The 25401-nt window shown below is 34.1% G+C and overlaps 7 protein-coding genes across 7 annotated transcripts, besides 2 other annotated features; all 7 read left to right on the forward strand.

Moving 5' to 3' along the window:
• Window positions 1-316: 316 nt before the first annotated feature.
• Window positions 317-353: a mobile genetic element.
• Window positions 354-864: 511 nt separating this feature from the next.
• Window positions 865-1380, forward strand: TVAGG3_0644420 (uncharacterized protein; the record flags this gene model as incomplete). Its single annotated transcript, XM_001326838.1, has 1 exon — window positions 865-1380. The coding sequence occupies one exon, from the start codon at window positions 865-867 to the stop codon at window positions 1378-1380; it is 516 nt and encodes a 171-aa protein (XP_001326873.1).
• Window positions 1381-1778: 398 nt separating this feature from the next.
• Window positions 1779-2919: a mobile genetic element.
• Window positions 2920-2970: 51 nt separating this feature from the next.
• TVAGG3_0644440 (uncharacterized protein) lies at window positions 2971-4656 on the forward strand (the record flags this gene model as incomplete). Its single annotated transcript, XM_001326839.1, has 1 exon — window positions 2971-4656. The coding sequence occupies one exon, from the start codon at window positions 2971-2973 to the stop codon at window positions 4654-4656; it is 1686 nt and encodes a 561-aa protein (XP_001326874.1).
• Window positions 4657-5179: 523 nt separating this feature from the next.
• On the forward strand, window positions 5180-7425 carry TVAGG3_0644450 (uncharacterized protein; the record flags this gene model as incomplete). The annotated part of the gene is made up of 1 exon (XM_001326840.2): window positions 5206-7065. The coding sequence occupies one exon, from the start codon at window positions 5206-5208 to the stop codon at window positions 7063-7065; it is 1860 nt and encodes a 619-aa protein (XP_001326875.1).
• Window positions 7426-7903: 478 nt separating this feature from the next.
• Window positions 7904-9220, forward strand: TVAGG3_0644460 (ubiquitin-like family; the record flags this gene model as incomplete). Its single annotated transcript, XM_001326841.1, has 1 exon — window positions 8190-8642. The coding sequence occupies one exon, from the start codon at window positions 8190-8192 to the stop codon at window positions 8640-8642; it is 453 nt and encodes a 150-aa protein (XP_001326876.1).
• A 50-nt stretch (window positions 9221-9270) lies between these two features.
• On the forward strand, window positions 9271-10282 carry TVAGG3_0644470 (glycine-rich protein family; the record flags this gene model as incomplete). Its single annotated transcript, XM_001326842.2, has 1 exon — window positions 9271-10251. One exon carries the CDS (start codon window positions 9271-9273, stop codon window positions 10249-10251), a length of 981 nt encoding a protein of 326 aa, XP_001326877.2.
• Window positions 10283-11758: 1476 nt separating this feature from the next.
• On the forward strand, window positions 11759-12616 carry TVAGG3_0644480 (post-chaperonin tubulin folding pathway; the record flags this gene model as incomplete). Its single annotated transcript, XM_001297151.1, has 1 exon — window positions 11799-12572. The coding sequence occupies one exon, from the start codon at window positions 11799-11801 to the stop codon at window positions 12570-12572; it is 774 nt and encodes a 257-aa protein (XP_001297152.1).
• Window positions 12617-15717: 3101 nt separating this feature from the next.
• Window positions 15718-25302, forward strand: TVAGG3_0644490 (dynein heavy chain family protein family; the record flags this gene model as incomplete). The annotated part of the gene is made up of 1 exon (XM_001326844.2): window positions 15718-25302. One exon carries the CDS (start codon window positions 15718-15720, stop codon window positions 25300-25302), a length of 9585 nt encoding a protein of 3194 aa, XP_001326879.2.
• Between the last annotated feature and the right edge of the window lie 99 nt (window positions 25303-25401).

The raw sequence follows: 25401 nt of genomic DNA on the forward strand, positions 1-25401 counted from the left end.
GTAAAGCAAAAATTGATATTTCATATCGTTTTATGATAGATAAGCATTATATTCCCACTCATTATATTCGGAAATTTTGAGGTTTATCCTTCGCTTTTAAGATCATTGAATTTGATTTTTATATAAAATAGTTATATATTAGAAAATAATATGAGTTTATGTGATATTATTTTTCAGAAGATTTCATTCTATATGCCTATAAAAAGTACTCTCAAAACTAACTTTTTCCTAATTATAATTAAATCTAGAATATTGTATTATGCTTAGTATTATTTCATTTTTCTCATTCAATTTAGAATTTACAAATGTAAAAAAATTGAGAGCTGTCACTTTTGATGAATTTCTGTTTATTACAGTAACAATAAAAAATCCTCAATAATATATTACCACAATTTTTTGAATAAAACTAATTGGTCTTAGTTCAATATGATATCTGAACAATTTTAAGTAACAATTGCGTGATTTGAAGATTAAAATAAAATTGAATTAAGAAAAATTTTTTGGAAAATACTCATAATAATTATATCAGTTTATAATTATTATAATTTACAATCATTCGCTAATTCAATAAATAATTTTGAAAATGCAAAATCAAAAGTTACGATTATTCATTGAAAACAATCGATCGAGAAATTAATGAGATTTTCATATTTTTATTTACCAATTCTTGTTTATTAAGATTTAATGAACTATTGCCAGTTCTACTAACCTCATTGAAAATTTTCTCCCTCAAAACTATTAATTCAAACTTATACTTAAAGTTTAAAAATACTCATTACATTTTATTATACATTTTCTTATTTTCCAGTAAAATTGTTTTAAATCACATCTGAAAAAAAGATTTAAAACCATTTTTCTCTTTGCATGCCAAGAATCCAAGGTAATAACGAAAATAAATTCCTTAGACTCATGGTCACGCCCGATGTTTATAACGCAGAAATCATTAATTGCGTTCCTGTCAGAAGACCCCTTGATGTCCCTTCGACAATCATCAAATTAGGCAAAGTTCTCTCGCATTCGGGCTGCGTTTGCAAGACTACAAGAGGATACGTCCTTATTGAGTACATGTCAAGCAACCAGGTCTTTGTTTCCAAAGTCTATAACTATCAAAATGGAATGCACGAGTTCAATTTCAAGAAATATCACTTTATCCTTGATGATGACAAACCACAGGAGCCAAAAGAAAAATGCACTGTTCGCCAATTCGCTGAAAAGATGATTGAGTACACCAAAAACAAACAATTCGATACTTTCAGCCACAATTGCCATCATGCAAGATATGATACAATGAATTTCTATGGAATGAAATCTGATAACCCAGATGCTGGTAAATTCAATCTCTTCTATCAAGGTTTCGTTGACTACTTCACCAAGAAATAAGTCCTAGATTTTCCATCCATTTATTTATTATCTATTTGTTTGTAGTTATCAGTTATTATTTGGAATTTTAATTGATAAAATTTTATTATGAATTGAATTAATAACTTCTCTATTTTGCTTTTTTCTTTTTCAATATATTTCTTTAAACTCCGGCCCTTGCACTCCTTATAATTCCTGAAATTGTTACACATAAATGTATAGCGCTTATCATTATTACATTATTGAACCATATTTGATTCATATACAGAATCATTGGGAAATGCTGTAAAATCTTTTATTTTATTTTCTATTGGATTTTAAAACGCATCATAATCTTTTAATTTTTATTGAAATTAAACCTATTCTTCTAGTTATTAATAAATTATCTACTATTTTATCTTTTGATTTTTTATCATTTTGAGTAGGGGTAATTTTAGCTAAAAGTGACACACCCATGAAGGGTGTGATTACCGATCGGTAATTTCGACAGTTTAGAATTTAAAATTTTTTATGGAACTGTTGCGAGTTTCATAAAGAATTTAAGGAATATAAGCAAAGATTTGAATCAAAATCTTAGACCTAAGCCGCTCGATTCGCTCGCGGCTTCCGCGAATTACAGATCAGCAAAGATTTGAATCAAAATCTTCGAACTAAGCCGATCGCTTCGCTCGCGGCTTTCTTTATTATTTTAAATTTGCATATTTCCATCAAAAGTTCATAAGGTAAAAAATTTCGTTTATTTTTACTAAGAAAAAAAAGGTTTTTGATAATAAATTTATTTTATTTCGAAAAAGTAGCAATAATCGTAAAAGGGTATTGATAGGCTTGCTAAAGTAACTAATTTTAGCTGTCAAATACTTTTGTATTTTGAAGTAAATTAGTATAAATTTGTTTTTACTTTTATTTCGAAAAAGTAACAATAATTGTAAAAGGGTATTGATAGGCTTGCTAAAGTAACTAATTTTAGCTGTCAAATACTTTTGTATTTTGAAGTAAATTAGTATAAATTTGTTTTGACTTTTATTTCGAAAAAGTAACAATAATTGTAAAAGGGTATTGATAGGCTTACTAAAGTAACTAATTTTAGCTGTCAAATACTTTTGTATTTTGAAGTAAATTAGTATAAATTTGTTTTGACTTTTATTTCGAAAAAGTAACAATAATTGTAAAAGGGTATTGATAGGCTTGCTAAAGTAACTAATTTTAGCTGTCAAATACTTTTGTATTTTGAAGTAAATTAGTATAAATTTGTTTTGACTTTTATTTCGAAAAAGTAACAATAATTGTAAAAGGGTATTGATAGGCTTGCTAAAGTAACTAATTTTAGCTGTCAAATACTTTTGTATTTTGAAGTAAATTAGTATAAATTTGATATTATTTTAACTCCCTTTGAAAACCTCAATTTTCCATACAGAGGGAACGGGAATAGCATCCAATATTCCCTGAGAATGGTTGCGCATTCTCAGTTCCCTCTATATTTCGAACGAAGCTCTCATCGGTCTTTTTTTTTAATACTAAACGTTTTTTTCCTGTCACTTTTAGCTAAAATTTGGGTTTGCCAAAAAATATCCTCTTTCAAAAATACGTTTTTTATGACGAAAAATTTTAAAAATGGCGGAAACTGAGGCAGAGAAGAAGGGCGATGCTCCTAACTCTGGTCTCAACATATCGCCAACTATAGATATTAAACAGAAAATCATCGATGGAAGTGAGAAAATAGAATTTAGCTCAAGAGAAGACGAAACTCCAGCTTCAGATCAAATAAAAATCGAAGAAGTCGTCAAACCCGATCAACAAGATGAATTAGAAAAGCCTGAAGATGAACCGACTGAAGAACAAGTTAAAGGGCTCCTTGATCCAATAAAAAACGAGATAATAGAACAAGCTGCTATTGCTTTAACTCCTAATAATGAGGAAGAAAAGCCTAAAGAAGAAGAACAGAAAAGTCCTACAGCTCTCTCTGGAATTTTGCAAAAACCCGCTCAACAAATTGTCGAAAAACAAGAAAATCATACGGAAGAAAAACAACCAGAAGAAGAACCTAAACCTGAAAATGAAGATCAATCTGATAACGAAATGTTACAAATTAATATTGATGATAAAATCAAAGAAATTCCAAAACAAATCAATGAAGAAATGGCTGCCGAAAAATCAAAAGACGAAACTGATGAGAAAAAAGACGATCTATCCTTCTTCAACGATACTTTTCAAACAGAAACGAAAAAAGTTACTGAAGCAAGCAATCAATCTGAATCAGAAGCCTCAGAACCTGTTGAAAGTGAACAGCCTCCTCCTCGTGAGGAACAAAAAACTCAAAAGACTGCAAAAAGAGAAGAAATTCATTTCGATTCTAAACCAAAAAGAAAACGTGCTAAGAGCGTTTTCGGTGATGAACCAATGCCTTATACAGAAAACGACTTAGAAATGGCTTACAATGCTTTTGTAAAAAAGAACGAACTACCACCTTTCTTAATGAGAGATTATGTGATCGATTATGCTCGTGTTCATGCTCTTAAAGCAGCAATTGCTGAAAATTACGATGAAGCAGCGAGAAGAGAGAAAATTGTTGATAATATTGTTGCTGCCTTTAACAATGACCAAGGACAGTTCGATACTGATACGAAACTGGGCAGTCTTGAGCATAGATTGCAGTTCGCTCGCGATCAGAAACAGAAAATTCATTCAAAATATTTACAGCAAATAGAAGACCTCAAAACCAATGAAAAGAAGAGAATGGAACAGCTTGTTGCATATCATAACCAAGAAATTGAAGATTTCCAAGCAGATTGTCAGACTCCTGATTTTCTTCTCAAATTTTCAAAGCCTTCTCTCAAATTATTACAGTTACGGAAACAACAGAAAAACTTAGCCCTTGCACATGACTTCGACGGTGCCAAATCTATCAAATCTACCGCTGATCGCTTGCAGGCTGCTGAAACAGCCGCAGCAAGAGACAGAGCGGCAGATTCAGTGAAATTAAAGTATAAAGACATTGTAGAGAGGCATGAAAGGGCAATTAAGTGTCAGAGACTCAACTCTCAGAGAAAGATAACAGAGAAAGAAACACAAATGAAGTGTGAATTAGATTCATATGACAAATTAATAAAACAGCTATTGGATAAGATCAGAGAAGCTAAGAATGGCAAAGTAACGACTCTTCCTTCTCTATCTACTGGTCGTCCAATACCTCTTAGCGCTAATAAAAAGATTTCTCAGTTCAGGAGGTCTTCTGCCAAAGCAAAGCTTGACGTGAAGCTTGGTAATATTAATAAGATATTGGGTTTGTATGTGAAATGATTTTTTTATAAAAATGTTTATTTGATTCTATGGTAATAACAATATTTTTTTTCTAATATATTAAAATCATCTGAACCAACGATGCAAACCATTTGACATATCCCAATTAACTTCAAAACGCTTGTCCAATTAAATCAACAAACATGAATAATTTTTTATTGTTCAGATGTTTTGCGAGATTATGTAATTTCTTTCATAGAAATAAATCTCATACATTAATGGAAATTGCATCATATGTCCATTTATGATATAAAATGAACTTTCTTGAATAAATATTACATTCATTTTAAAATATCTTAAAGAAAGAAGCCATTTGAAACAGAAACCAAAAGATATGCTTTTGCTATTTCTGAGAGTACATTGTTGTAATGAATATAGTTGCAAGGCGAGTGAGAAAATTGCAAAAAAACATTTCCGATAGAAATTGTACGTTAGGCTTTGAATTATTGTTAATTCGTATCTTCGAGAAGTATGGAATAATTCAAGAATAAAGAATTTGAAATATAAAATAAAAACGTGACAGCTTCTTTTGTTGGAACTCTTAGTCCAATGTCAAAGGTCCTGATTAATTATTTAAAGAAACAAGTTGAGGAGCTACGTAATCAGAACAGCCAGCTTGTGCTGGAAAATGAACAATTAAAAACAACACTCAAGAATTCAGCGCCAACAACTCCGAAGAAACAAGATAAGCAGAATGTTGAAGAAATAAAGAAGTCCGCAAAAGAATTTGATGATCTAGTTTACTGTAATACTCAACTCGCCCTCGCAAACGAAGCTCTCGCAGATACAATTGAACAGCTAAAAGAAGAGCTTGCAGCAACGAGGAAGAACGAAGATAGCACTATTGGCGAGTATAAGACCGATCAGTTCATTGCCAAAGTCCAAGAAGAGATGAGAAAAGAAAAATTAAATTCCGATAAATTAGCAGAGGAAAACAAAGAACTTAAAACATTGTTATTAGAGCAAAACGAAAAACTCAAGAAACTAAGAGCAAATTCACCAAAGAAATCAAACGAAAAAGGAAAAAATCAAGAATTAATCAAAGCTTTGCATCTTGATCCAGATACGGCCAAATACATCAACGAACTACCTGATGCTAAGGGCTTCGCTCAAATTCAAACTATCATCAACCAAATTAACGAAAAAAGTAAATTACAATATGAAGTCTTAAATGGCGTTCTTTTCGAGTTAAAGAAATTAATGGAAGCAGAAATGAATACTCCTGGTACTCGTGATCGGTTATTCATTGATTTCGTCGATCAAAATATTAAAATTCACGGAGGAGGCAAACAAATCGCTCTTCTTACAGGAACAAACCTTTCAAACAGAGCTGTCCCTTTGGAGAAGTTCATAGACAAAGAAGATCCTCTTTACCAGCTTTTTATCGCTCAATTTTTGTTATCATGCAAATTAATCAAACAAAACTCGCGTTACACCGAAGAATTCGAGCGTATTAACAAAGAAATGGCCAAGCATGGCATGAAGGACATCAGTGAACTTGAAAACGTCATAGTTTCTTCGATGAATAATGAAGATGAAAATGATTCTTTATTAGAACGGAACGCAAAGGTCACAGAAACGAACAGATTATTATCAGCAGAGAACACACAGCTCGCAGACCATCTTGCAGAGCTTTCCAAGGATCATTCATCATTATCATTAAAATTAACAGAGAAAGACAAACAAATAGACACTCTTAAGAAGATGAACTCGCTTCTTAAAGGAGAAAATGAAGATCAGAAGGCTCAAATCACTCAGTTAATGGATCAAATTTCGAATATAAGTAATCCAATCACAATTAAGTCCCATTCTGACATTATATCAGCAGGAATTGTTGATGATTTGAGGAATAAAGTTTCTAAGCTTCAATCAAAGGTCAGACAACTGAAAAGGAAGCAAAGAAACGAAATTTCCGAGTTAACAGGAATTTATGAGTCCCAGAGGATGTCGTTATCACAGAGTGCTGAAATATATCTATCGCAGGCATCAGCTGAAGCCAGGAAACTCCCAGAAGACCTTCAAAAGTCAAATCTCGACATAATGAGGAAATCTAATGAAATAGAAGACCTCAGACGCCAAATTGATAGTCTAAAGAGAGGAAAGGCAACATTAGAAGCGCAGTTAAACGAATCAGAAAGGAAGAATTCCAAATTATTACAAAGTTCTCAAGAAAAAGAGATCCAGTTTGCAAAAGAACTCGCTGAAAAGCAGAGGGAAGATAAAAGGAAGACGAAAGAGTTGAAACAGTCCGCTGTTTGGCCTTTCCTTTGCGCTGCAAACATGGTCGCTTTGGAATATGGAATTAGCGTTGATGATATCAATGATTTCGCTAGAGTAATGCAATTGGCAAAGAAAGATATTAGCAATTTGAGATACTTCCAACAAAACTCTGTTAAATTTACGAAATAATTATACAAATTTTATTTTTTCATTATCGTTTTTATAAAAAAGGTATTGTAATTATGAGAAACATGTATATATTATTTAATATTATGTATAAAGCTAATGATCGAGCAGAAAAAAAATTGAATAAAATAAGGTCACGAATTATATGAAATAAATAGTTTAATTATTCTCTTTCCCTGATCTATAGCAATATAATCGATTAATTATCCTAGCCAAGGATAATTGATATTCCTTTGTGCGTTGTCATTATATAGATTGTGATTTCTGATGCCTATTTAACTAATCTGGTGATTAACTGAAATCAATGAGCAAGGAATAATGTTTTTTAAGAATGACCATTTAATCCAAGAAACATAAAATTCTTCTGAATTTGAATATAACTATTCGATTTGATAATATTAATGGTCGTGTGTAGATTTATCGAATCAGAGTTACCTGGATTGTATGGAAAGCCAATACATTTTTTTTGATTTTTTGAATTTGAAACAAAAAGTCAAATGACCGTTTTCTAATTTAATCCATAAATTCTCTCAAAAATAATGCATAGTCGCGATAGAATTACTATCCTGTTGATCTACTGATATCAAAAAACGCATAAACAATTATTTGGAGTTAGTCGGATAACAAAAAATAATCTTTCTCTCAAACCCAATATATTAAATGTAATCACATTTACCATGTTATAAGAATACTACTCATCTGCAATGTTGACTGATCTACGGGTTTATAAAATATCCCCACATCACCTGTGATTTTTGCTCAGAAAATCGGTCATTTAGCAGATAAAATCTTACTTGATGATTATTTGTAATCATCATATCTGTATGCATTAATGATATATAATTAGTTTGGAAATTAATTTATTTTGATGGCAATTATGCCCATCAAAAATTCAGGAAAAAATTGAATGATACGATATGCAAAATTTAATTTCAAAGATAATATCGGACTCTAAAATATGTTAATAATTTACTTAGTAACAATATAAATAAGAAATGTATTAATGGCCATGTGTATATTGAAAAACTTTCTGTGAAATATTTCAATTTTTTGATGATTGGTCAAATTTGAGAGCGAACTCTCAAAATCCGTTACGGGAAAATTTAATCATTATAACTCTTAGTAAGATGCAAGTTTGGATTCACACATGCGATAATAAGATCTACCGCCACACATTCAGTCATAATGACTCAGTTCAATCTGTTCAGGACATTGCAAACATGACTTGCCAATCCTTAATTTTGTATAACAATACAATTCTTGTCCCATCAATGCCTCTTGGTTACTACAAGATTTCTAATGGTTCCCACATCTACATAGTGCCGCAATGGACACAGAAAGTTGTTCCAAAGCCAGTTAAATTCTCACCGGCGCAGGTTGATGATATAAAGCGTGAGGCTGAACGTATAAAGGATATGATGTACTCCAAGATAGACTCAACACCAAAATACTTCTCAAAGATTGTCAAAAGATTCAATGGTATAAAGAGAGAAGAAAATTTAAATGTTGAGCAGCAAACATTATCGATCCCATCGAAGCTTGTCTCTCCATCAAGCACAGCATTACCAAAGTTCTGGTAAGCATCCCAAATGGTTATATTTCTTCGGATGAAAGCGTGGAAATTTTTATTAGAAAAATTACTCGCCTAATCCATTTATAGAGTGTTATATTATTTGTTGTTGTTTTGTAAATGATATTTGATGTTATTCATGCATTTAAATTATTCACATATTTCATCGTTCTTCAAATCATAGAAGAGAACATGTGCTAATGGTACAATTTATCATTATATGTCCTATTAAATACAGTTCATCATATTAAAGTAGCAATTAATTGTGAAGATCAAAAAAATCAAATTAACATTAACAACTAATCTTTCACCCAACATTGACCATTTGCGTAATAATTTAATGATACATCTTAGTTCTGTAATGACCATTTGCGATCGAAAATTTTCTAAATTTTTCACTCTAAGTGACCATCGAGGTGATATATGCTATATTCATAATCCACCGAAGTTGAGAGTCTGTTCCCCACACAAGGCATCCAACTCAACTGATTTTGCCAAAATGCTTAATTATCTATTATTAACTTTTTTTAATTTCACTATCTCAGTCCTTCTACATATACCAAAAATAAAATTCTTGTTTTAAAAGCAATTAATAACTTTTTATTACATTTTTACTTTTCCATTTCTAATAAATAAAATTGCCTTTCAATTACAAGTTCTCGGACCTTTCAAAAGGTGAAAATAAAGTATATATAGATAATAATTATGTTTATACATTCGAATATCCCTGCAAAACAACATATGATTGTGCTCATTACGAAGTCAATTTTCCACCAGGAAAATATCTTCTTGAAGTTTGGGGAGCACAAGGAGGAGTATATTTGTCTGAAGTTAGTGGCCCAGGAGGTTATTCAAAAGGTATTCTTACACTGAAAAGTGAAACAAAAGGATTTCTATATATCGGCGGAAAAGGAACTGCTGAAAAAACGGTTGGCATACAAAAGGGCGGATTCAATGGTGGTGGAAATGGATATTTTTATGGATCAGATTCGTATGGTGCTGGTGGAGGCGGTGCAAGTGATATTCGTCTCGTAAATAACTCATTAAAAACTCGTATAATAGTTGCGGGTGGTGGAGGGGGGTCATCATATGCATATAATAGCTACAGTGAAGATTTAAAAATGTATCATATTCTAGGCGGGGCTGGAGGTGGTTATCAAGGAGGTGATGGAGCATTTAATACTAAATATAAAAGCGGCGCGGCATATGGAGCAACGCAATCAGGTCCTAGTGTCACACTAAGTTATAGTTCTAGTTCAAAAGCTGAATTTGGAAATGGAGGATCGTATACCTGCACTTCATGCAAATATTATGCCGCTGGAGGTGGAGGAGGTTGGTTTGGAGGTGCTGCTGCTGGAGGCTATGGATATAGTGGTGCAGGAGGTTCAGGATATGTTCTGACATCGACTTCTTTCAAACCAAAGGATTATATTTACAAGAGAGAACATTTTTTGATGAAAGCATCAATGAAGAGTGGAATCCAATACGGAAATGGTGTTATCAGAATCACGTTGTTGGATTTTGTTGAAAACGAAAACATTAAAATTCATGGATGCGGTCTTTCTGGTTTTAGTTTCTCACAACTTGTTTCATTTATAACTCTACCTTCAGTCGAATAACATCCCTTATTCTTTTTTCCATCATGTAAACCTCGATGTCACTTTTGCAGCCGAGCGGAGCGAGGCCGCAAAAGTGACATCGAGGTTTACATGGATGGGTTCTATATATATACAGCTTGACCGGTAGAAAAGCGGATCGATTTTTATCAATAATTGGACATTCTATTTTTAATAAAATAAACATATATTTATATGGGAAATTAGGGAGATCTGAAACTCAAAAATTATTTTTGAATTTTAATATGATGAATGTAATTGTGATAATATGTACATTACAAATAAAATATTAATTCGGAACAACGATGAGATGTGATAAATTTGATTCTCTCAAAAATCGATTTTGGAGTTTTAATATTAATTTGTATCTTATATGCATATAGGATATATAATAATTTTAAAACATCAAAAAGTGACAACTTGCGGTTAGAAAAAGTCATCAAAACACTTTTTAATGATTTGATTTAACATATGCATAGACCATCTCTTTGATATTTAACTTCAATTTCCCGAAATGAAAAGGATTTGAACAAAAACGATTATTTTACGATCGTTTTTTGTAAATTTTTTTAAATTGAGACTGACATCTCTAAAATCTTCTAAAAAATCCAAATATCAAATAAAATAATATCATTAAAATTCCTCTCAATTTAAAAAATTTTTATAAATTGAGACTTCAATCTCTAAAATCTTCTAAAAAATCCATATATCACAAAAAATCACGATATTATTTTTATTCTCAATTTCAAAATTTTTTTTTTGTACTGACTTTCTTTTTCCATAACAGCATGGCAGAAATTTGAAACGAAGTTTCAAATTTCTCAAGCTTGCATTCTGGGCACGTAAGTGCCCAGAATGCTAAAAGGCGCGTAGCGCCGTCTCTGAATATCAAATTTATTATAATTATTAATTTATGAAATTTCAAATAAAATCGATCTGTTATAACACACTGGTGCATGACAGCCTTGTCATTAATTTATGTATAAGAAATAAATACTGAGGCAATAGTAAAATGCTAAATATACTATATGCAAGATAAATGAAATTCTACTAATTTTAGTGAATTTATTGGTGATTTTTTTTAATGAGATGCAAAATTTTTTATGAATATTGATCGTTCAAACTAAATTAAAATGATATTCTGCTTTGAATAAAGGAACACATAACAATGAATAGCATAAAGTGAAGGCAAATCAAATTTATAATATTGAATGAAAAAATTTTTGTTGAGAAAATTTTCAACTGAAATGATCGCGTAAATTCAATGAAGGGAAATACGAGTAGTGTGAAGATAATAATCAAAATGTGCTTTTGATAAGTATCAAAGAAATAAATTTTTCAAAAATATACATTTTATTTAAAACAACAAATAAGTGGAAAATTTTATTTCATAGAATCTGATTTGAATGATATTCAATTTTGATCGACCATCATTATGAAAGTCGGTAGTTCATCTGCTATCACCAAATATAAATATATAATCATATCGTTGTAGAGTATTTTTTATGATCGTCTCTCAAATTTTTCAGATAATTACTCATTTCTACAAAATGGGATGCGCAGAGTCTATGAGCGATACTCCAATAAAGCCATCTGCTGATATTCGAAAGGGTGTTCAGAACCATTATAGCTCTGACACTTATAGAATTAAAGATGCAACAGGAATTAAGCTAAATTTCGAATCTGGCAAAATTGGCGGAAGGGCTTTTGAAGCTATCAACCTCTCTAGCTGTGCTGTTTATATAAGTGATATAGTAGATAGAATAACGATAACCAATTGCACTCACTGCACCTTTGCCTTGGCAACAATTCGGAATACAATTCAAGTCATCGACTGCGATGACTGCCAATTTACAGCTGTATGCAGACAGTTTAGAATAAGGGACTCTAAAAACTGTGATGTGTTCCTCCACACAAAGCAGAAAAGCATTATCGAAAAGTCAACATCAATTACATTTGGCTGCGGAAACTATTCTTACAGAAATATTATTGAGCAAATGGAAATGGTTCACCTTGATCCTTATATTAATATGTTCCATCAAGTCAGTGATATCACTCCAGGATTATCCAAATACCAAGTTAAGGAAGGCGAGAAATCATCAATTCCATCATTAGATGGATCATGTTTACTTCCGTTCTTCTACCCACCAACAGATAATTTTGATTCTGTTGATTTTAACGAAGGAGATTGGGAAAAATTAACGCGAAATTCCTTAGAAGATGGAATTCAACTGTACAACATCCGCAAATCCGGCAGAATTATTACTGCCAGATATCGAGAAAATGCCAAGCCACAGAGTAGTACAATTTCTGCACAATCTTAATTTTTTATTTGTTTTGATCTAAACTGTTTGTTATTCTTTTCCGGTGATATATTTTCATATTATTTTTTATAACAGTTTCTAGATATCAAATATTTTTCTATTTTCGCGTTGGGAAATCATTTAACTAGTATCATGCTATTGATTTTATAAGGAGATCAAGTTAAATAGCCTATTTGTCAAAAAGATTTCTGACAATGGCAGATTGTGACCATTCGGAAGTAATATGATTTACGTAGCTTATGGATTATATAGAAAACAATTTTTAAATTTAGAATTGAAATTTATTGATCAAAACAAAGATCTAATCAAAACGGATAGCGAAACATTAATAGAATACACAAGTGCAATGTCGTTCAATCGTTAAAAATATTCAATTTCGAGTAATTGCTTTGAAGTTTTACTGAATTCATCATGTTTGGGCATTTTTCTTTTACGATTTGTTATCAAATTATTTTTGAATGTCATTTATGCCATTTCCACGAAATTTTCTTTCCCAATATCGAAATAACGTGTTTTGAAAATTCAGATGATAGACGGGAGATTAGGGCGTGCAACATCCCGTCTTTTAACGAACGAACAAAATATTTTAAAGGAAAAAGAGCTTGCCAAGAAGCTTGGCAAAATTCCACCTGAAGAAAGTGTGAAAATTCCTCAAATTGGCGAATGGAGTCTTTCACTTAGCAAAACTGCTACAACTTCAACAAAACAATTACCATCTCCACCTATAAAATCACCAAAACAATCAAAATCAAAAACAGGCGAGCAATTTATCGGTCCAGTTTATCAACCACGAATTCATGTTCCTAAATCTAGGAATGCTGCTGGCCAAATCAATCCTATCGAGCGCGTCAGTTTCCCAGCAGGAACAACTACAACAGATTTAAATGATATTCTGAAATCAAGAACAATTAATCCAATTAAACCAATTCCTCCGCTCAATCAGGAAGAAAATCTACAAGAACCACAGTTCGTACCATCCGATATTTTCGATGATTCTACATATGAAGAATTCCCTTTGGAAGAATTAATGAAAAATCCAATCGGCTTTTCGAGATATCAGGACTTAGATGGTCACATTTACTGGTCGAAATGCAAAGTAATCGAGTACAACCAAGAGAAACACTTGTTCTTGATCGAATGGACCTCAACTGGAAGAAGAAAATACGTTTCAAGGTTCAATTTGCGTTTTGAGCGCGAAAACCAGGATCTTTTCAACAAAAGAGTGGCTGCAGCTAAAAGAGGAGCTGCTTTATACGAGGCTTCTGTGAGATATCAAGTTAGAATCGATACAATGCCAAGAACGAACCTTCCTGAGCTTTCTCCAGAGAACATCCAGTCAATATATGATAAAATCAATCTACCAAACGACTTCAAACGCGGTGAAGAAATAAAACAAAGATTAATTAAAGAAATCTGCGAAGAATTCAAGACAGTGAACAACGAACTTGAATTCGAACACGAGCTGGAGTTCAACCAGCTTATCCCCAATCGTGAAGAGTTCTTTGCTGTTCTAAGTCAAAAACCGAAACCTCCGAAAATGGAATTGATCTTTAACAATCATACTGAGTACAAAGAGAACCAGAAGAGGCTGAACGAGTTCCTTTTATTCGCTTATCCTGTTTTTCAGCGCGCAATTTACCAAATTTGGGCAATTTTCGACCATTCTTCGAATTACAGACTTCTCACAAAAGGTTTCGATATTAACATTACAGGAATATATCTCCAAGCAATATACAAATCTTTCATCAGTTTCTTCAAATCTCAAAACATCTATCCAAAATACGTTAGAAAATGCAGTTTCTACAACATTTGGTGAGAAATTAACACCAAAGGAACGTGCGATGTCCGACCAATTGGCTACTTTGGCCACAAGAATGCTTCATACAGTTTTATACATTATTATCAACGAATCAATGAACGAATTCATGGGATCATTCGAGAAATACCAAACAGATAAAAACGCCGAACCACAAATTACTGTCAAACTTGCATTTTCTGAAGATAAATTAATAACTGTCGATCCAACATTGGATGTATCGAGAGAACAGATACTAGGATTGACTTCCCAGCTCGAGTCATCAGCCCAGGACATGCTGAGAATCAAATCTTCATTGTTTGAGGTAGATACGACATCTGTCTCATTCCAGGACATAAACGAACTTATTCAAAACAGAATTGAGCCATTTACAAATATTATTGACTCGTTATTTTCACAAACCAAGCGTTTTATTACAGACCATGAGTTTTTAGCTCCTGTATTAGGTCTAGATCCAAACGAGTACGCCATATCGTTCGATCCAAGTGGTAAGAAGACCCTTGACGAGTACAGACATCAACTTGGAGAGTTTACAAAAGTATTAAATTCAATTCAAGAAATGCAAGAGTTCTACAACATCAATTTCTTCAAGATCATGTGTACGGACTTCAAACAGAACTCAATTGTCCATTGCCAGAACCTCATTTACAACTTTTTGAGCCACATAAACAAATTCGTCCTTAAAGACTTGGATTCATTGAACAACGACTTCAATGAGATCACCGTTGAACTCAAGAAGATCCCAGAGACCCAGAAAGCTTAGCAGAAATGAAGAAATACATGGTCAAAATTTATGATACGGTACAGAACCGTACAGACCTTATTAATACGATTAATAACAGGTTTACATTCCTTGAAGAGTTCCAATTCGACATTTCCAACGAAGAAATCGAGTATTGGTACAAAATCCGACAAATGCCAGTCAAAATTTCGACTTTACTCGATGAAACAGAGCGAATCCTGTCTATTGAACGTATCAAGATGATCAGAGAGCTCAAGGTTAACCAGAAGAAGCTAGAAGACGAAGCATTCGATCTTTCGGAGAAAGTTATGATGTTTGCACAGAAATACAACGATTTAGAGATGACTGTTGAAGCTGTTGACCAAGTAAACGAGATGCAGAAGTGTATGGAAGAGATGCAGGCCGAACAGGACACTTACAACAGGCATGAAAAGTTGTTTAGTTTCGAACAAGGATCAAACAAAGTTTTGGTTAAGTTACAAAGCGAATTTACACCATTACATACTTTGTGGAACTTAGCCAACGACTGGCAAACAACACGCGCACTGTGGTTGGACACTTCTTTCACACAGATAAAGCCAGAGCCAATGAACCAATTCATTATTCAAGCGACCAAAAAATTGAATAAATTGAAAAAAGAATTGGCCGACCAACATTTCTTAGTTGACAGGGTATTGAATCCTTTGAGTCAACAAATTGATGAATTCAAGAAACACGTACCATTAATTATGAAATTACGACATCCTGGCATCAAAACAAAACATTGGGAAGAAATTTCGAAAGTTGTTGGTTTCAATGCAGCTCCTGACTTAGAATTAACACTCCAGGGATTCTTGGATTTGCATTTCGAACAGTGGATGGAACAAGTAACACAAATAGCAAATGTTGCTGCGCAAGAATACACTCTGGAAACATCTTTGGATCAAATGGATGCTGATTTACAAACAAAGAAATTTGTTACTTCTGAATTCAGAAATTCCGGTCAATTTATTCTCAATGAAATTGATGATATCACTTCTACTATTGATGACCAATTAGTCACAACGCAAACTATCCTTGCATCTCCTTTCATTGAGCCTGTAAAGAAGAGAGCACAGGAAAGACTCAGTTTTCTTCATTTGTCAGAAAAAATCATTATGAAATGGATTTCTTGTCAAAAGAACTGGTTGTATTTACAGCCAATTTTCACAGGAACATCCATACAACAGAAGCTGGCAAAAGAAGCAAGAGATTGGAAAGTTGTCGAGCAGATATGGTCATCAGCGATGAACGCAACACATAATCATCCTGAATTCCAAACAGTTATGACAAGGGATGGATTATTCGACCAATTAAATCAATGCAACAATTTATTGGACCAAATCAATATCGGATTGAACAAATACTTGGAAGCAAAGAGAATGGGATTCCCCAGATTCTTCTTCTTGAGTAATGACGAACTGATAACTATATTAAGTCATTCGAAAGAAATTGGAAAAGTTCAAGAAAGTTTGTCTAAATTGTTTGAATACGTAAATACTGTGACAATGGATGGTGATGACATTGTATCAATGAATGACAGTGAAGGAGAGAAAGTCAAATTGTTTAATCCTGTACAATTCGATACTCCTGAAATAGAAGATTGGCTAAATAACTTTGAAGCAGAAATGAAACATTCTTTGAATCAATATATCGAACAAGCGAATATGGCTATAAAGAAACAATCAAAAGAAGAATGGATAACATCATTCCCTGCACAAGTTATTTTGATAACAAACCAAATAAACTGGACATTACAAGTAACACAAGTTTTGTCCGGCCAAAAACTTCGAGCAATGAAAGTTTTGTTGCAAAAATATTTGGAACAGTTAGAAACATTGACGGGATTAGTGAGAAAACCAATAGATAGATTGACAAGACAGGTTTTGTCTTGTTTGTTGATCTTGGAAGTACATAACCGTGATATCATCAAAGATTTCGTTCATAAAGAAGTTGTTGATATCGAATCATTTAAATGGCTCCAACAATTGAGATATTATTGGGAAGATTCAACAGTAATTGTTCGCTCAATTAACAATGTTTTCGAGTATTCTTATGAATACGCGGGTAATTCAACACGATTAGTCATTACTCCTTTGACTGATAGATGCTACCAAACATTGTTATGCGCGTTCAGAATGAATCTTAGCGGTGCTCCAAGCGGTCCAGCAGGTACAGGAAAAACAGAAACAGTTAGAGATTGCGCGAAAGCACTTGGAAGATCTTGCGTCGTTTACAATTGTTCTGAAGAAGTTACTCCTGAACAAATGTCACAGTTCTTCGCAGGTCTTTCTAGTTCAGGATCGTGGTCTTGCTTCGATGAATTCAACCGTATTAACATCGAAGTTCTTTCTGTTATTGCACAACAAGTCAGAACAATTCAAAATGCAATTGCTGAAAATGCACAAACATTTCAATTGGATAAAAGATCGTTGAAATTGAATCCTAATGCAGCAATTTGCATCACAATGAACCCTGGTTACGCAGGAAGAACTGAGCTACCAGATAACTTGAAAGCATTGTTCAGACCATGCGCAATGATGGTCCCTGATTTCATTTTCATTTCAGAAATTTTGCTTTTCTCCGGCGGTTTTACAACCGCTTCTTCATTGGCTGTCAAATTAGTTGCATTGTTTGATTTGTGCAGGAAACAGTTATCAAACAGCCACCACTACGATTGGGGCTTGAGAGCCATGAAAGCCATTCTTTCAACAGCAGGAAAAGCAAAGAGAAATGACTTGGAAGCAAACGAATCATTACTTTTAGTCAGAACAATAAGAGATTGCACACTTCCGAAATTGATTTCTGATGATATTCCTTTATTCAATGGCATATTAAGTGATGTATTCCCGAATGTTGAATACAACAAACCATCGAATGATGACTTCTTGAATTCCTTGAAGGAGTCAATCAAACAAATCCAAGAACAGCCATTGGATATAACTATCGCAAAAGCTACTGAGTTATACGAAACAACATTGGTCAGACACGGAATTATGTTGGTCGGTGGCGCGATGGGCGGAAAATCAACAGCATGGAAATCTCTTTCTTTAGCTTTGACTGATCTTTCAAAGACAAACAACAGTTTGTACAAGCCAATACAAGTGGAATCCCTCAATCCAAAGGCAATCTCTATTGCAGAACTCTACGGTTCCTTCAATCCTGTAACAAGTGAATGGGCTGACGGCGTTTTGTCAAAAATCATCAGAGAAATGTCATTTTCTGAACAAACCGTTGGCAAATGGATTATCGTTGATGGTCCTGTCGATTCCTTGTGGATTGAGTCAATGAACTCATTGTTGGATGATAACAAAGTCCTTTGCCTTCCGAATAACGAGCGTATCCAGTTATCTCCACATGTCAAAATGATGTTCGAAGTTGACAATTTGGATGAAGCATCTCCTGCAACTGTTTCTCGTTGCGGAATGGTCTATTTCGATCCAAGTGTTTTGAGTTGGACAGCATTGGCTGATTCATGGAGAGACTCACTACTCGAAAAACAAGCAACAGTTGCTAATTACGTGAGAGAACTCATGAATTCATGGTTACCAAATTGTCTACAATTCATTACAAATGATGCAAAAACTTCTTTGACGATTAATCCTAATTTTGCTGTGAAAAACTTGTTGAGATTATTGAATTCTTTTGTTGATGTTTTGAGGAAACCAATAGAGAACCAAGTAGAAGGAGAAGAGACAGTTGTTAGCGATCCATTAGATAAAACAAAATACTTCTCTGTCTTCTCACAAGCGAATGATTCTATTCCTTATTTCGAATCAGAACAATCAACATTAGTTTTTGAGAGAATTTTCATTTTCTGTTTGATATGGAGCTTCGGAGGTCCATTAGTTGATGACTCCCGTGTTTTATTCGATAAGTTCATTAGAGATCTATTGGAAACAACACAGAGTAGAGTCCAATTCCCTCCGAAAGGATTAGTTTTCGATTATTACTGCGATTTAAGTCAATTTACTTGGTTGCCATGGTTGGATGGAACAACAAATGTTGGATTGACAAGTGACTTGCCAATAGAGCAACAATTGATATCAACGAAAGAATCCGCAGTCACAATCTTTTTGTCGAGATTGTTGTGCTCAAATGGATATCATGTTTTGTTGCAAGGCCCAGAAACATCAAAAACATTGTCAGTCAAAACATTGTTTTCAAAAGTTTTGGAGCCAACGAAATATGATTGCCATATCTTCCCATTAGCAAGTTGTTCAACTCCTACAGGTATTTCCAAGTTCCTACAAGCGTATATGCACAAGAGACAAGGAAAACTTGGTCCTCTTCCAAACCAACAATTGATTTATCTTTTAGATAATTTCAATTCAGTGAAACCGGAAGTTTACGGAGCACAACCACCTCTGGAATTAATCAGGCAGTTCATGGATTACAATGGCTGGTACCAGACAAGTCCTGTTGAATTCCAGAGCATCACAGGAACATCATTGATTGCTACAATGGGAGTTCCTGGCGGTGGTTTGTACACTGTTCCTGAACGATTGTTAAGTCATTTCTTCATTTTGCATTGCCCTCCTTACAACCAGATCGAGACATCCCAGATCGTGGAAGGTTTGTTGAGAAGTGCCTTCGCAAGACACTCACAGTCTATCCAGGAAAAACTCAAAGGAATCGCTTTGGCGATGGTCGGAATTTACCAAGAATGTCAAAAATCACTTTTGGCAATTCCATCGAAACTCCATTATATTTTCAACATGAGAAACATATTGCATGTCATCAGAGGCATGTTGTTAATAAAGCCAGAGAATATTCCAACAGAACTTCAGTTCTTAAGGCTTTGGCAACATGAAATGATGAGAGAATTCCATGATAGATTCAACACGAATCAAGACAGAAAATGGTTAATAACAGCTCTAAAACAACAAATAGAACAAGGAATGAACGGAAAGATCGATAAAGAACCAATGTTCTGTTCATTCTCTGATTCCTCCAAACTCTACAAAGAAGTAACAATAACTCAAGACCAATTAATACAACAATGTAACAATCTTTTGGAAGAACACAACAGAGAAGTACAAAAGCAATTAGACATTGTTTTGTTCCCTGAAGCTATTGGTCATTTGGCTTCTTTGTCAAGAGCTTTCTCTCTAGAAAGAGGCCATGTTATGCTTGTTGGCGTCAAATCAAGTGGTCGTAAATCACTTGCACATTTAGCTTTGTACGCTTGCAACATGGAACCATTCGAAATCTCAATAACAAGGACATTTAACTTCGAAGAATGGAGAGAAAACTTGAAGACATTGATGCACAAATGCGGTGCTGAAGATGAACCAACAGGTTTCATTATAAATGATGTTCAAATAGTAATGGAACAACAATTGGAAGATATCTCAAATATCTTGATTTCCTCTGAAGTTCCTCAACTTTACGATAGAGATGAAATGGAACAAATCAAAGGTGAAATCAACAAAGATGACAATGGTGATTCGAACATTGCTCCTTGGGATAAATTCATGCAAAGAATCAAGAAGAATTTGCATATTATTCTCGTTTTCTCACCATACGGACAAACATTTAAAGATGTAATGTTGTCATTTACGTCTATAAGAAATGAAGTAATCATTGATTGGTACATGCCATGGCTACATGAATCACTTGTGAGTATAGGAATGACTGCATTGCAGAAAGCGAATATTCCAAGTAATATCATTGATTCTGTCATTTCTATAATGGTTAATATCCATAAATCAGCTGATGATTTCGCTTCCAAATTCATCAAAGAGACAAAGAGATACAACGCCGTTACACCTTCAAGGTTCTTTGAGTTGTTGCAAACATTCACAAACAGATTGTTAAGTTCTCAAGATTCAAACTCACAGAACTTGAAGAATTACACACAAGGTATCGAGAAAATCAAGTCAACACAAGCACAAATAGCAACAATGAGAGAACAACTTGATAGAGATATCCCTATTCTCAGGAAAACAGAGAAAGAAGTCATAGAAATGTTGAAAGAATTAAGTGTAAAAAGTGCGGAATGCGAAGCAACACAAAAAGAAGTCAAAGAACAAAGTGACATTGCAGAGAAAGAAGCAGCACAAGCATCAGAAGCAAATAGAGTTGCTCAAGAACAATTCGCTAAAGTAGAGCCAATTTTAGAAGAAGCAAAAGTTGCTGTTTCTAAATTAGATAAAGATTCATTAGTAAATATCAAGAAATTGCATAATCCAAGTGCAGGCATGAAAGATACTTTTGATGCAGTTTGTATCATGTTTGAGCGCCAGCCAAGGAAAGTTGATGGACCAACACCAGGAACGAAAGAAGAAGATTACTGGCCAGAAGCTGTTTCGTTGCTAAATGACATAAAATTCATCAATAACATCACGAATTTCAAAATTGAATTGATGAAACCTGCAACGATAAATAAACTTAAGAAATATGTTCCAACAGATCCACAAGCGAGAGAAGAGAAGAAAAAAGCCGCACAGCAGTCTTTTGCAGCTGTTGGCGCTTTCTACGATTGGGTTTGCGCTTCTTTCGATTACTGGAACGTTTACCAAGAAATTTTGCCACTTAAAAATGCAGCTGATGAAGCTCTGAAGAAATTGGAAGCATCTCAAACAATTCTTGCAAAAGCTAAAGCACATTTAGCACAAGTAGAACAAACTCTCAAAGATTTACAAGACAAAGTCGATGCAATGAAGAAGAGAGAACAAGATCTCAAAGATAACGTTGCAAAAACAACAGCAAGACTTGATAGAGCGAATAAAATCATGTCTGGATTATCAGGAGAAACAGACAGATGGTCTGAAGTTACTCAGAACCTTTCCAACTCTTCCAAGTTCATTATGGGTGATTCCATTTTGATTTCAGGTGTTTTGACTTATTTAGGTGTTTATTCACCAACATTTAGGTCAAAAATACTCCAAACATGGCAGGGATTCCTCAAAGAAAAAGACATCAATTTCACAAACAACTTCTCTATTATTAACGCATTAGGAAATGATGCGACAATTAGAGATTGGATCACAAAAGGTTTGTCAAATGATTCTTTTTCAATAGAAAATGCATTGATCATTACACAGTCACCAGAAAGTTATCCATTGTTAATTGATCCACAGTTAAATGGTACTTCATGGCTAAGAGCAATTGATGAGAAATTAGTTGCTTTGAGATTTGATCAAACAGACTTTTTGCAAAGACTGAAAAGTTGCATCCAAATTGGTATCCCTGTCATCATTGAAAATGTTGGTCTGAAAATGGATCCATTGATTGATCCAATCCTGTCTAAAGAGATATTAAATGTTGATGGAGCTAAAACAATCTCATTAGGTGGAGAAGTTGTCAATTACAATGATAATTTCAGATTGTATTTGTCAACGAAATATCCAAATCCACAATATTCTCCAGCCATTTGTTCTCAAGTTACTTTGATTAACTTCACAACAACAGAAGAAGGATTGACAGACTTGTTGTTGAACAACTTAATCGAAGTAGAAAGACACGATTTAGACGAAAAGAGACTTGAAATCATGGAAGCAAGTGCAGCAAATATAAAGAAACTGAAAGATATCGAAAAAGAAATCTTAAACATTGTTTCTAATGCAGGAAGTGACATTTTGGATGATGACAAAGCCATCAAAACACTTCAGAATGCACATGAAACAAGCCAGAACATTGCACAACAAATGGCTGCAAGTGAATCAACTCAGAAACAGATACAAGAGTTCCGAAATCAATTCAGTATCGTTGCATCAAGAGCAGCATTACTTTATTTCTGTGTTTCTGACTTCTCCGTCATTGATTCCATGTACCAGTTCTCTTTGAAATGGTTCACTTCATTGTTTAGAACAGCTATTTCCAATGCTGAACATTTCAGTAATGTTGAAGACACAATTAAATCATTCAATAACACAATCGCGAAGAATTTCTATGAATCAGTTTCTTATTCATTGTTTTCAAGACACAAATTGTTGTTTTCTACTTTGATGTGCATAAGAATACTGTATTCCGAGAAGAAGATATCTGGTTCAGAACTCGCTTTCTTGTTATCCCCAACAGTTGAACCCGTACAATCCCCAGTTATGTTCATAAACGATGAATCATGGAGACAAGCTCTGGCTTTAGAAAAAATTTCATCTGATTTTGGCGGTTTGACAAAACATATACAAGAAAACCAAGATAAATGGAGAGAATACATGGAGAACCAGCAGGCAGAGCTTGCACACATTCCGTTCAATGAAAACGACAAATTGAGTTCGTTCCAGAGATTCCTTTTGTTGAGAATTTTCCATTTGGAAAGAGTCAGAGAAGGATTACATATTTTCATCGAAGAAAATCTCGGAAAAGAGTTCGTAACTCCTCCAACACTTAATTTAATGAAAGTATTCAAGGAGTCAAACACAACAACACCTTTGATATTCATCATCATGCCTGGTATCGATCCACAAGATGAAATCCTTGGTGTCGCTGCAAGTATGGAACTGGAGAAATATGTCAAACCATACTCCCTCGGCCGTGGAAGAGGACAAGGAGCAGAAGAGCTGATAAGAGAGGCCGCAGACTCTGGTTTCATTGTTTTGTTACAGAACTGCCATTTGAGTTTGAGTTGGATGCCAAAACTCGAACACATTTTGAACGAATTATCAATGGAACCAGACAAAATCAACCCGAGATTTAGAGTTTGCTTGGTCACAATGTCTGACCCGAATTTCCCAATCGGTATTTTATATCAAGGAACTAAACTCATCTACGAAATTCCTCGTGGCATTCGCGAGAATATCATGAGAATCTACTCCGGATTCAACGCAGATGAATACGACCAGGATTCATCTGAAATCGAGAAACAGTTGACTTTCTCTTTGGCTTTCTTCCACTCCGTTGTTCTTGAAAGACTCCAATTCGGGTCAATGGGATGGAACATTCCTTACGAGTTTAACCCATCAGATTTCGCAATTTCCAGGAAACAATTGCACACGTTTTTGACTGAAAACGGAAACAATCCAAACGACATTCCATTCGAAGCATTGAGTTACGTCATTGGCGAACTTAACTACGGTGGAAGAGTCACTGATTCATGGGACAGACGTCTTCTTTTGTCTGTTTTACAGAGATACTTCAGCGAAGAATCGAATTCACAAGGAGTTTCATTTGGAAAACGTTACAACCCTCCAAGCTCATTCGATCTTTCCCTCCACGATGTAATTAACACATTGGAATCATGGCCAACAGTTACACAGAGTGGAGATGTCGGATTGTCCGCAAATGCATCGACAATTGTAGCAAGAAACGAAGCAATGAACATTTTCAATAAATTAATTGAAGTCCAGCCAACATTAGTTTCTTCATCGGAATCCGTCAGTGAAGAACAGTTTGCTCTGTCATTAGTTTCTTCTTTGCAGCAGATATTGCCAAGACCTTTCAATATCTACAACTTCAAGAAGAAATTCACACAAAAAGACACAATAACAACTGTTTTGTATCACGAAATCATTTTGTACAATGATTTGATTGAGACAATTTCTGAGTCATTGAAGAGGATGGAGATGGGCTTGAAAGGTTTGATATTGATTGATCAGAAGCTTGAGATCTTAAAGAGAAGATTACTTGGAAACAGAGTCCCAGAAACATGGCTTCAAAAGAGTTTCCCAAGTATTTTGACATTGAGAAATTACATGGATGATTTGAGACAAAGAGTTGATTTCTTGGACAATTGGATGAGAATGGGAACACCTGTTGTATACAGATTAGGTGCTTTCTTCCATCCTGAAGAGTTCTTAACAGTTGTTCTCCAGGTTTACGCAAGAACTAAAGTTGTTCCATTCGATACTTTGTCGTGGAAGACAACTCCTATTTCTACAATAATTAATGAGTCTCCAAAAGAAGGAATTTACATCGAAGGACTGCCATTGGAAGGCGCCAAGTGGGATAATGTACAAGGAACACTTGTTGAGTGCTCGCAGATGGAGTTGGACAGTCGTTTGCCTGTTTTCCATCTTGTTCCAACTGAACAAAATAATCTTTACGACAAAACTAAGTTTTATGAATGTCCTGTCTTCAGAACTCAAAACAGAGGTACAGGAGCATTGGATCTTCCTAACTATATATTAAGTTTGCACTTGCCTTCTTCGAAGATATCGCCAGATCACTGGATACAAAGATCTGTTGCAGCATTTATTACAGTTCAATAATTTTTGTTTTTATAGATAAAATTTATTTTTGTTTATTTTTTAATTTTGATCTTTATTTATTTATATACTTTGAAACACGAAGATTTTTATTTAGCTTTT

This window comes from Trichomonas vaginalis, chromosome III (genome assembly GCF_026262505.1).
Source record: "Trichomonas vaginalis G3 chromosome III, whole genome shotgun sequence".
Taxonomy (NCBI): Eukaryota; Parabasalia; order Trichomonadida; family Trichomonadidae; genus Trichomonas; species Trichomonas vaginalis.